We start from the raw sequence: 11895 nt of genomic DNA, 5'->3' as shown, positions 1-11895 counted from the left end.
GGGGTCTGGACACAAAGCTCAGAGCCCTGGGTCTGGACACCAAGCTCAGAGCCCTGGGTCTGGACACCATCCTCTGTAACTGGATCCTGGACATCCTGACCGGCAGACCACAGGCTGTGAGTATTGGCAACAACATCTCCTCCACACAGACTCTTAACACAGGGCACCCCCAAGGGTGTGTCGTCAGTCCTCTTCTGTACTCCCTGTTCACCCACGACTGCATGGCTTTGCACGACAGCAACTCCAGCATAACGTTTGCAGACGACACCACGGTTGTAAGCCTGATAAACAACAACAATGAGTCAGCCTATAGGGAGGGATTTGTGCCATCTGACTTGAACTGCCTGGTGAAACCCCCAAGGCCACAGCAATCATTCGTAGCCAGTTTCAAGAACCCCCAGTTACTAGAAAAGTTTGGGTTCAAATTCAGAAACTGCTAAGATTCAGCCCTGTTTAGCAAACTCCGAGCATAGACCCCTTTACGGAGGTAATTAAAGGTAGTTACAGTACAGTACGACAGTACAGTACGACATACAAGTTTGGTTAAGCAGGTTCGCCACCCTCAAGTCAGCGGCTAGTAGTGTCCTGGACGAAGACAACGTCTGGACTGGGGCACGAAAATGGCTAGTAATGTTAAGACTGGGCCTAACCGGAGTGGGCGGAGTCCAACACCTCCCCAGCACTGGGAAACAACAGAGGGTCCGTCCACTACTACAAGCTTTCTCTGCCCTTAACCTTGTTCTGAATATCTCCAAAACAAAGGTCATGTGGTTTGGTAAGAAGAATGCCCCTCTCCCCACCGGTGTGATTACTACCTCTGAGGGTTTAGAGCTTGAGGTAGTCACCTCATACAAGTACTTGGGAGTTGGGCTAGACGGTACACTGTCCTTCTCTCGGCACATATCAAAGCTGCAGGCTAAGGTTAAATCTAGACTTGGTTTCCTCTATCGTAATTGCTCCTCTTTCATCCCAGCTGCCGAAAAAAAACCTAATTCAAATGACCATCCTACCCATGCTAGATTACAGAGATGTAATTTATACATCGGCAGGTCAGGGTGCTCTCGAGCGGCTAGATGTTCTTTACCATTTGGCCATCAGATTTGCCACCAATGCTCCTTATAGGACACATCACTGCACTCTATACTCCTCTGTAAACTGGTCATCTCTGTATACCCGTCGCAAGGCTGATTGGATGATGCTTATTTATAAAACCCTCTTAGGCCTCACTCCACCCTATCTGAGATACCTACTGCAGCCCTCATCCTCCACATACAACACCCGTTCTGCCAGTCACATTCTGTTAAAGGTCCTCAAAGCACACACATCCCTGGGTTTCTCTTCTTTCCAGTTTGCTGCAGCTAGCGACTGGAACAAGCTGCAACAAACACACAAACTATCTCAATCTCTTCATTCAACGACTCAATCATGGACACTCTTACTGACAGTTGTGGCTGCTTTGTGTGATGTATTGTTGTATCTACCTTCTTGCCCTCTGTGCCCAATAATGCTTGTACCATGTTTTGTGCTGCTAACATATTGTGCTGCTGCCATGTTGTGTTGCTACCGTGCTATGTTTTGTCTTAGGTCTCTCTTTATGTAGTGTTGTGGTGTCTCTTGTCGTGTTGTGTGTTTTGTCCTATAATTTAACTTAATTTTTAATCCCAGCCTCCGTCCCCGCAGGAGGCCTTTTGCCTTTTGGTAGGCCGTCATTGTAAATAAGAAATTGTTCAATTGACTTCTACCTTTTTCTCAATTTCCGCCTGACTGGCGTGCCCAAAGTAAACTGCCTGTTACTCAGGCCCAGAAGCCAGGATATGCATATAATTGTTACTATTGGATAGAAAACACATTGAAGTTTGCAGAAATTTTTAAATAATGTATAAGACTATAACACAATTGATATGGTAGGAGAAAATCCAAAGAAAAAAACAAAGAAAAAACAACCGAAATGTTTAATATCCATAATTTTTATGATTATTTATTTGAATTGCGTGCCCTCCAATTTCACCGGAAGTTGTCGCCAGGTGTCCCGCTGGAAGTTCTGACTTGTCTAGTTAAATAAAGGTAAATAACATTTAAAACAAATACTACTGCATGCCCAAACTGTGCAGAAACTTCAAACAACTGGGCCATCTGGCCATTTCCTGCACAGCCATCATCTGCAAGGTATGTATAGACAACCATTCCACCTCAGACTGTACCTCCACATGCCCCTGCAACCTGTGTGGGAAAGGGGGCCATTTCTTCAGAACCTGCCCCAGTTCCTACGCCGGCAGGGCAAGGGCCAAGGCCACTAACCCAAATCCCAACCCCCTCCACCCTCTCCACCAGACAATAACATCAAAGACACAGACCGTTCTACAGGCACAACCCAAGATGTCTCAGAAACAACCCCCCCGCCCCACGCCAGCCCCTACACCTTTGCACCCCCAACAAATCCCTTGCTTACCACCTCCACCCCTCCAAACCCCTGGTCAAATGGGCGCCGGTTTTGAGAGAGCTTACACAACTCCAGTTCTTAGATGACGATGACGACCCAAACTGGACTAGCATTTCCAAACGGACAAGACCAGACAAACAACAGACCAACAAGAGACCAGACCAGAAGACCACCCCAGAACCCAAACCCTGATGCCATCCAGCCTCAGTCCAGACCCCTCTGAACCACCTTCACCCCTCCCAGCATCCCCCATTCCATCACCAAGATAGTACAAGGTTTCAATAGGCAGTCAATGGAGAGGCACGTCAAGACCTGTGAACAGCCAATAACCATTCAACACAAATGACCTGCTGGAGGCCCTCATCCAAATATGCAATGAATCAATCAGACCTGAAATCTGCCCCAATAACCCATCATCATGACCCGAACAGAAAGGTTTTCCCCAGATGGGTGTTCAAGGTGGCCTCCCCACTAGATAATCCATCTATAGTTGCCCTCCACCACCCCCACACCCCTGCTCCCTCTCCATCTCTTCCCCCTACTCGTATCCCTCTCACAGAACCAGACCAGAAGCAGGAACCATTCCTCACCACACCAGAAGGCACGGAGGAAGGACCAAAGCTCTAGACCTACGCCTGGAGCGAGCAGGCCACAGGAGAGTACCATCACTGACCTCCAGGTCTTGTGCTTCCAGGTGTGTTTGTCTGCTCCTTAGGTCGTCCTTCCTCCCCTTTGCAGATCCAGGTCCAGACCCAGCACCAGAACACCGGAAGAGGCACGGAGGAGGGACCAAAGATCACACCTTCACCTGGAGCAAGCAGACAACAGGGAAGTACCAACATTGACCTCTGGGTCTAGGGCTCCCTTGTGTGTCTGCTTGATCCTCAGGTTGTCCTTCCTCCCCTCTACAGACCCAGATCCCAACTCAACACCTGTAACAGCCCCAGTTCCTGTTTCAGGTTCCCTGTTCCAGTTTTTCCCCCCCGGTCCCCAGCACCAGACCGAAAACAAACCCTTGACCTCCAGTCCCGGTCCCAGCATGACTTCCGGTCCCGGCCCTAACACCAGAACCAACCCAGGTTTTTCTGGTCCCAGACACAGCACCGACCAACCACAACTGTCACCGTTTTTCAGCAACTGCCAGCACAATCCCCACAACGTCCCCTCCCCCAACACAATGACACATACTGTACTTTGTGGACTGACTGACTGAATTGACTGACAGATTGATTGATTGCTTTTGTTTCTTTAAAAAAAAGTTTGATTGGATGACCTTTTGGTTTGCTTCATTTGAATTGATTACTTATTTTTTTAATTGTTTATTGTTTGAAATTTGAAATTAATGATGGGTTGAATTTGAACTTTTTGAACATTTTCAACTGTAATTCATTTTTGAAAAAACTATTAAAGAGGGAAGGTAAGTTAACTGGCATTGTGGTATCATGACTTCAGGAAGCAGAGGAGGGCACATGACCCAATCCACATCAACGGTACTGCAGTAGAGAGAGTCAGCAGTTTTAAATTTCTCGGCGTCCACATCACAGAGGACCAGAGGACATCACAGGACATCACAGAGGACCAGAGGACATCACAGGACATCACAGAGGACCAGAGGACATCACAGGACATCACAGAGGACCAGAGGACATCACAGGACATCACAGAGGACCAGAGGACATCACAGGACATCACAGAGGACCAGAGGACATCACAGGACATCACAGAGGACCAGAGGACATCACAGGACATCACAGAGGACCAGAGGACATCACAGGACATCACAGAGGACCAACAACACCACCACTCTGGTCAAGAGGGCGCAACAGCGTCTCTACTTTCTAAGGCGGCTGAACAAATTTGGCATGCCGCCCCGGGTCCTCTCCAAATACTACCGATGTACCATTGAGAGCGTCCTGACCAGTTGCATCACGGCCTGGTATGGGATTTGCTACATCCACGATCGTAAGGCCCTCCAGCGGGTGGTGAAGATGACCCCGTACATCACTGGGACCGTGCTCCAACACATCCAGGACATCTACTCGAACAGTGTCTGAGAAAGTCCCACAGTATCATCAAGGACCCCACACACCCCAGGCATGTTCTCTCCCTTATTGTCGTGCAGACGGTATCGGAGCATGAGGTCTGATATGAACAGGCTCAGAGGAAAAAGTTTCTATCTACGACCTATCAGACTGCTGAACACTTGAACTGGACGGACCACGTGCTCTGATCCACGTTCCTCTTTTGTTCTCTCACGCTCCTCTATGGTTCCTCAAGCAAGGGGGGAGGCCGATGACATCACAAATTCCCATGAGACTCTTTGAATGCCCTACACCTTGAAGTTTGCAGTTGTGTCAAAAAAAGCCCTATTTTGCTCAAAACTGATTTCGTTTTACCTTATAGTGTACACTTTAGTATATTTATATTGGCTTTCAACAGTAAAAGTAATACAAAAAAAAACGTCTTTGAGCTTTACACAGTTGCTGTACTAGGACACAAACAGAAAGAGCTTGACCATTGTGTAACAAAAACCAGTCACTCACACGGTCCCACAGACCATGACCTAAAAGTTTCATCATAGGAACCTGTAACCTAGGGAACTTTAGCCTACTATAAAACGTAACACTTACACGTAATATCCTATTTTTTAAGCAAGGACCCAATATGCATAACCTTTTAACTCTAATGTCCATTCATTTCAATTTATCAATTTATCTCTTGTATTCCTAATGTTTAGGAGAGCGAGGTCAGAATAACCCTGTAACTTCAAGCTAAAGCATATCAAAACAAAATTCGCAAACTGTACAGACTGTACAGCCAATGTCCCAAGGACCTAACGGAACAGAGCACAACCCTACCCAGTGACATGTGTCCTTCCGCCAAACTGCCTATGCACTACTTTTCCCTCTCCACAACCTTTTTTGCACGTCGTCTCACAATGATCATTGCATTTCCGAAATAATCACACTGGCATGATCTTTGGGCATAATCAGAGCAACTACAACAACTCATTGCCTCATATATTTGAGACACTATATCGCACTGGTTTTAAGTGTCCGTTTCTTTGCTATGAAATTGAGTGGAATTTATTTACTACTGTCAAAGTACATACATTAATGTTCAGTAGCTATCTCAACAACCAACATTATGATAATTGTGGTCCCAATACACATGAAACGCTAACCACTACCGTAAATAAACCCTTGCTATTGACTGACTTGCTAAACAGCCAATCGGAATGCAAGATGAAGTAGTTCACGAATGACGAAGGCCGAGTTTGGCCAATGGAAACCCGTTATTTAGGCTCGACCTCTGAGCACCTCATCACCGCCTTTTTTTTGTGTCCGTGGCGGAGTACTATCTATATATAAACGAGACAATCCGAACTTTAAAGCGCAGTTGTAAAAAAAATTTAAAAAAACTTCCAGACGAAATAGAAATTGTCGCCCGCATAACACAACTGGAATAATATATAGTCATACAGCAGCAGGACAATTTTGTTCAACAAGGAATTAGCTAACCGTCTCCGTTTAGTTAGCTAAAAAAACTATTTGACAACGTTATTTTTGTTTGCTACAGTAGCTAACTGACGTTAAGTCATTCGTCATCGAAGCTGTGCAGTGCAACGACCTGCTGTGAATTTCTATGTAACTGTAACGTTGGCTACTTACATGTAAGTTTAATTCTCTTTTATTAGCTATTTCAATAGAAGTCGTTAGCGAGGTAGCTACTTGTTAAGTTATATTGTTGTTCAAATCCCCAGAGACGAGCTAACTTATGATATAACCGCTTTGTTCCGTTTTGGGTTGGTTTATAACGTTAGCTAGCACAGATAATTATTAGTAATGACGTTAGATAGCTAGTTGATATAGCTGACGATGGGAATATCTAGCCATCTAGCTAGAAAGTTTAAATCAAACTATTTTGAGCTAACAACCAGACGTATTTTTGTTAGCTCGGTGGTCATTGAATGACGGTGAAGGATAGGAGCACATTCAACAGTCTTAATGTTAAATTACACATCCGATGAGATTTAATTTAACAGGTTAAAGTCTATACCGTAACGGTAAGCATAGCTGCTGTTTACAATACTACATTTCCTTCAAACCCTTGGTGCGTAACAAGCTAACGTTGGCTACGTTACTGATTGATAGATTCAATTGAAGCGAGGCAAGCTGTAGGATTTGGATTGGACGTTTGATCATCTCATATATAGATATATATATATATCTATATATATATATATATCTATCGCTAGCTAGCTAATGGTAATGGTAAGCGTCATTTCTAAAAGAGAAGGACATCTATGACCGTGAATAGAAATTCAATGAGGATTATGTAACAAGGGTTCTCTTTGCTAGATCAGCTCACCAGCTGCTCTCTAACAATACATGATTCTCTAGCCAGTGGTGATTCACGGACACGGTTTCTTCTGTTACCTTCACTAAGACCACATGATTCTTTCATCTCATCATATCAAATGAATTACGGACGTGTTTGTGTCATCGCGCAAGAAATATTCTATATCAGGTGAGGTTACAATGTCTCGGATCATTGGCTAACTACATTGTTACTTTAATTGCGGTAAAAACGCGCTGAGCCACCACTGTCCAAAGGTCAACTATGCTTGCTTTTAGCTGTCACAAATACTAGAAGACTGCCAGGGATCTGAGTCCGTATGTTTAGGCCTTACTTATAGCTAGTGATATTGTACACCCTGTCTGGTGGACACAGCAATGCACTGTACTGGGAAGGGAATGGCAGAGCACATTTTGTACTCTACTGTAAATGCAATCAGGTTTATGAAGCCAACATCTTTACAACGGTGAGTTAAACAGATTATTTAATATAATGATAATATATTCTATTTAGCAGATGCTTTTATCCAAAGTGACTTGGCGTCGTCATGCGTGCATACATTGATCATATTACTTATATGAACGTACAGTCTTCTTGTACTATGGGATGGTAGGTTTAGCAATAATGACCCAAGTGGGTGTGGTATATGGCCATTTACACCACGCCTATGCATGAATCAGAAAGCCTGTCCTTAGCCATGGTATATTGGCCATATTCCACAAACCCCTGGTTACCGTATAATAACAATAAGTCACCTCAGGGGTTTGTGGAATGTGGCCATATATATAACAGTAAACAGGTAGTTTTGCATCATACCTGTGGTATATTGTCTGATATTTACACGGCTGAAATGCTTTTTCAGCCAGTCAGCATCCAGGACCCAAACTACCCGGTTTATAATTAGCCATATAGCATTGTTATTGTGTTTTTGTTAATTTATCTCTCCTCTTCTTCAAGGCTTAGGAACCTTATCCTGTGGACGGAAGGACATCGTTTCAGCAACTACCACTTACTCTGTCCCTCTGTTTGGCCCAAACTGCTTATCACTGCAACGCTCAGGAATACCCACGTCATAACCGGGAAGCAGCTATGCAGCTTGAAATACAAGTAGCACTTAACTTTATTATTTCCTACTTGTACAACAAACTCCCCAGACGGCGTGTGAACATCTTCGGGGAGGAGCTCGAGAGGCAGCTGAAGAAGAAGTATGAAGGTCACTGGTACACTGATAAGCCATACAAGGGCTCTGGGTACAGGTGCCTCCATGTAGGGGAGAAGGTGGACCCTGTGGTGGAGCAGGCAGCCAAGGAGAGCGGCCTGGACTTGGACGACGTCCGGGATAATCTCCCTCAGGACCTAAGTGTGTGGATTGACCCCTTCGAGGTGTCCTACCAGCTTGGCGAGAAGGGGCCGGTCAAGGTGCTGTATGTGGATGATAACAATGAGAACAACGGGTCCGAGTTGGACAAGGAGATCAAGAACAGCTTCAACCCAGAGGCCCAGGTCTTCATGCCCATCAGTGACTCTATCGGGACCTCTTCTGAGTCCAGCTCTCCTTCACCCCCTTTCGGGCAATCTGCGGCCATTAGCCCCTCGTTCATGCCGCGCTCCACCTATCCAATAACCTTCACCACCGCCACCTTTGCCGCCACCAAGTTTGGCTCCACCAAGATGAAGATCTCCGGCCGCAACAACAACAATGGTAACGGCAACAAGGTGGCCCGCACCTCCCCAACCAATGACCTGGGGCTGAATGTGAACACCCTAATGAAGCAGAAAGCCGTTTCCACCTCTATGTACTCTCTGTACGGCCTGGGCCAGCAGCAGAATGCCTCTGCACTCTCTCCTAATGCTAAGGAGTTTGTGTTCCCCAGCCTCCAGGGTCAGGGGAGCTCCGGGGGCGTGTTCCCCAGCCTCCAGGGTCAGGGGAGCTCCGGGGGCGTGTTCCCCAGCCTCCAGGGTCAGGGGAGCTCCGGGGGCGTGTTCCCCAGCCTCCAGGGTCAGGGGAGCTCCGGGGGCGTGTTCCCCAGCCTCCAGGGTCAGGGGAGCTCCGGTGGCGTGTTCCCCAGCGAGGGCTCTCTCAGCCTCAGCCCGCTGCAGTACAACGATGCCTTTGACGTGTTTGCGGCCTACGGAGATCTCAACGACAAGACCCTCAATGATGGGCTGAACTTCAACCTCAGCAACATGCAGTATTCCAAGCAGCAATTCCAGTCGGTCATGGCTAACTAAACCTGACACTAGGACTTGAACATGTTATTTCTTAATGACGACGGTAGCTTGAAGGGAAGGATTACGAAGAACTGGACTTTCAAGGAACCTCTTGAGGAGCTTTCTATCTAGTTAGGGAAGCAGCATGTGTCCAAGGGTGCTTTTTCTCTGCCCCATCGAATTTATATATATTTTTTTACTAAAAGTTTGTTGTAGGAACACGTCCAAGCTTGATTACTTAAATTCAACATGCATAGTTGTTTTTTTTTGTCAACCGAGCACAAAATATATTTTTGTACTATGTTTGAAATACAAAAAAATACTCCATTAACATGGATAAAAAAATATATAAAAAAAAAATGTTTCTGTCCTCTTAGTGTTTTACATGTGTTTTACATGTTTACATGGCAGATTTGTATGACTTTGCACTACTAAATGGGGTTACTTGGTCTTTTTCTACTTGTATAATTTAATTTAGTACAGAGTTTAAGATATCAGAGTATATATTGTTTCTTTGACATGGCAGTGCATCTATCTTTTTACTACTCCAGTGATGGCTGCAGCAGCTTGTCATTGTGTTTTTTTATGAGTAGTATTTTTTTATTTTTAGGTAAAGAATTGTCTTTAAAATCCATCACGTATTCTAAAGATTGCGAACAGAGTTTTCCTTTGTGGTGGCATTTCATGTACAACAAGAGTTGTATTTTCTCTTAAGAGTTGGAAGATTTTGCTATATTATGTACAAAAATGTAAATGGTATACATTAATTTTGTACCTACATTGTGTAATACTTGATTTAAAAAAAATACGGGAAAACAAAGTATTTTTTGTCCGTGTCTTAGATGTCAAGAGGGACTGGAATAGTTTATTGTTTTGTATTAAAAATGCTTAAATTATGTTTCTCTTTTTACATTTAAAAACAATATTTGCACCCTGGTCTTTTTAATAAATTAAACTACAGTCAAAACATGATTTGTGGACATTGGATTACTTTAACTACATTTTGTATGTGATGCATTGGAAAGTAATGGGGCTTTTATGACAGGATTAGACAATTAGTTTAGGACCAAGGCAAGGCCTGACTCCTCACTATTCTGGGGATAGTGTTGATGCGTTTCTATTATAATAGGCCATCAGTAAGACTGCTCAATGCACATCCACCTTCTCAATGAACAACCTTAGCTGTTGGGCAATCCTTGGCCCTGGATGGATAAAGAAGCAAGCTGTGAAAGTGTAGCACTATATACATGTCATGTTTATAGTCTTGTGCCCAAAGGGCAAATTAAGATAACACAATGACTTGGCAGTTTATTACTGTGACATCACACACAGATAATCAACAATTCATACCACTCCTATGTTGTGCATGTGAACTCCCAATGCTATTCATGATTAGGATGGAATCCTGTACGCATGTGGTATACCAGTTCCTTCAGGGACGATCCGAAGTCCACGCCCATCCCCGGGTTACCTTTCATGTGATTGGTGTGGAGGAGCTATTTTTGTCACATGTCAAATTATTGTGACTGTATCAACCTATTTTCAGGCTGTTGCTTTACTTTGCTTGCTATAGTCGAATCAAATTGTATTTGTCACATGCGCTGAACACAACAGTGAAATGCTTACTTACAAGCCCTTAACCAACAATGCAGTTTTAAGAAAATACCCCCAAAAAAGTAAATAATTATAGAGCAGCAGTAAAATACCGGTACGGATTCAATGCCCAGGGGCACCGGTTATTTGAGGTAATTTGTACATGTAAGTAGAGTTAAAGTGACGATGCGTAGATAATAACAGAGTAGTAGCAGCAGCATAGAAGGGGAGGGGGTCAATACAAATAGTCTGGGTAGCCATTTGATTAGATTTTCAGGAGTCTTATGGCTTGGTGGTAGTCAGCTGTTTAGAAGCCTCTTGGACCTAGACTTGGCGCTCCAGTACCGCTTGCCGTGCGGTAGCAGAGAGAACAGTCTATGACTAAGGTGGCTGCAGTCTTTGAGAATTTTTAGGGCCTTCCTCTGACACTGCCTGGTACAGAGGTCCTGGATGTCAGGAAGCTTAGCCCTGGTGATGTACTGGACCCTCTGTTAGTGCCTTGCGGTCAGAGGCCGAACAGTTGCCATACCAGGCAGTATGGATACCAACCCGTTAGGATGATGCAGCTGTAGGACCTTTTGAGGATCTGAAGACCTGTGCCAAATCTTTTCAGTCTCCTGAGGGGAAATAGGTTTTGTCGTGCCCTCTTCAGGACTGTCTTGGTGTGCTTGGACCATGTTAGTTTTTTGGTGATGTGGACAACCAAGGAACTTGAAGCTCTCAATCTGCTCCACTACAGCCCTGTCGATGAGAATGGGGGCGTGCTCGGTCCTCCTTTTCTTGAAGTCCATATACAGCTCATTGTGTGCAGTCTTAGTGCCAGCATCGGTTTGAGGTGGTTTGTAGACAGATGAAAACTCTCTAAGTAGATGGTGTGGTCTCCAGCTTATCATGAGATACTCAACCTCGGGTGAGCAAAACCTCAAGACTTCCTTAGATTTTCTTGCACCAGCTGTTGTTTACAAATATACAACACCTAAACCCCTGGTCTTACAAGAGTGTACTGTTCTATCCTGCCGATAGAGTGTATAACCCACCAGCTGTATGTTATTAATGTCGTTGTTCAGCCACGACTCGGTGAAACATAAGATATTACAGTTTTTAAATGTCCCGTTTGTAGGATATACGTGCTTTTAGTTCGTCCCATTTATATTCCAGCGATTATACAATGGCTAACAGTATGGATGGCAAAGGCAGATACACATTTATGGAATACCAGCACCTTCAGAGACGATCCAAAGTCCATGCCCCCCCACACATGCAGAGACCCCACCTGGCTTAATTGGCGCCTC

The 11895-nt window shown here is 44.7% G+C and overlaps 2 protein-coding genes across 4 annotated transcripts; both read left to right on the top strand.

Moving 5' to 3' along the window:
- The first annotated feature begins 221 nt into the window (after positions 1-221).
- LOC127913597 (uncharacterized) lies at positions 222-4346 on the top strand. Its single transcript, XM_052485928.1, has 3 exons — positions 222-412; positions 2931-3134; positions 3893-4346. The coding sequence occupies exons 1-3, from the start codon at positions 222-224 to the stop codon at positions 4344-4346; spliced, it is 849 nt and encodes a 282-aa protein (XP_052341888.1).
- Positions 4347-5817: 1471 nt separating this feature from the next.
- LOC118371022 (protein Tob1-like) lies at positions 5818-9982 on the top strand. 3 transcript variants are annotated; one of them, XM_035756312.2, is made up of 2 exons: positions 5818-6113; positions 7757-9982. In XM_035756312.2, the coding sequence occupies exon 2, from the start codon at positions 7889-7891 to the stop codon at positions 9029-9031; it is 1143 nt and encodes a 380-aa protein (XP_035612205.2). In that variant the 5' UTR covers positions 5818-6113; positions 7757-7888; the 3' UTR covers positions 9032-9982. The 3 variants fall into 3 exon arrangements, with proteins under 3 accessions (XP_035612205.2, XP_035612208.2, XP_035612206.2); XM_035756315.2 differs by lacking the exon at positions 5818-6113 and adding an exon at positions 6139-6970; XM_035756313.2 differs by lacking the exon at positions 5818-6113 and adding an exon at positions 6982-7265.
- Positions 9983-11895: the final 1913 nt, after the last annotated feature.

Source organism: Oncorhynchus keta, chromosome 3, assembly GCF_023373465.1.
Source record: "Oncorhynchus keta strain PuntledgeMale-10-30-2019 chromosome 3, Oket_V2, whole genome shotgun sequence".
Lineage (NCBI taxonomy): Eukaryota > Metazoa > Chordata > Actinopteri > Salmoniformes > Salmonidae > Oncorhynchus > Oncorhynchus keta.
This window is presented reverse-complemented; position numbering and strand designations above follow the sequence as displayed.

Bases quoted from the DNA above. Each gene is read 5' to 3' on its own strand.
- LOC127913597 (XM_052485928.1), top strand. From the start codon at position 222: ATGGCTTTGCACGACAGCAACTCCAGCATAACGTTTGCAGACGACACC. The intron at 413-2,930 runs GTTTGGGTTCAA...ATCCATCTATAG, and splicing joins AACCCCCAGTTACTAGAAAA to TTGCCCTCCACCACCCCCAC. The intron at 3,135-3,892 runs GTGTGTTTGTCT...TCATGACTTCAG, and splicing joins TCCAGGTCTTGTGCTTCCAG to GAAGCAGAGGAGGGCACATG.
- LOC118371022 (XM_035756312.2), top strand. From the start codon at position 7,889: ATGCAGCTTGAAATACAAGTAGCACTTAACTTTATTATTTCCTACTTG.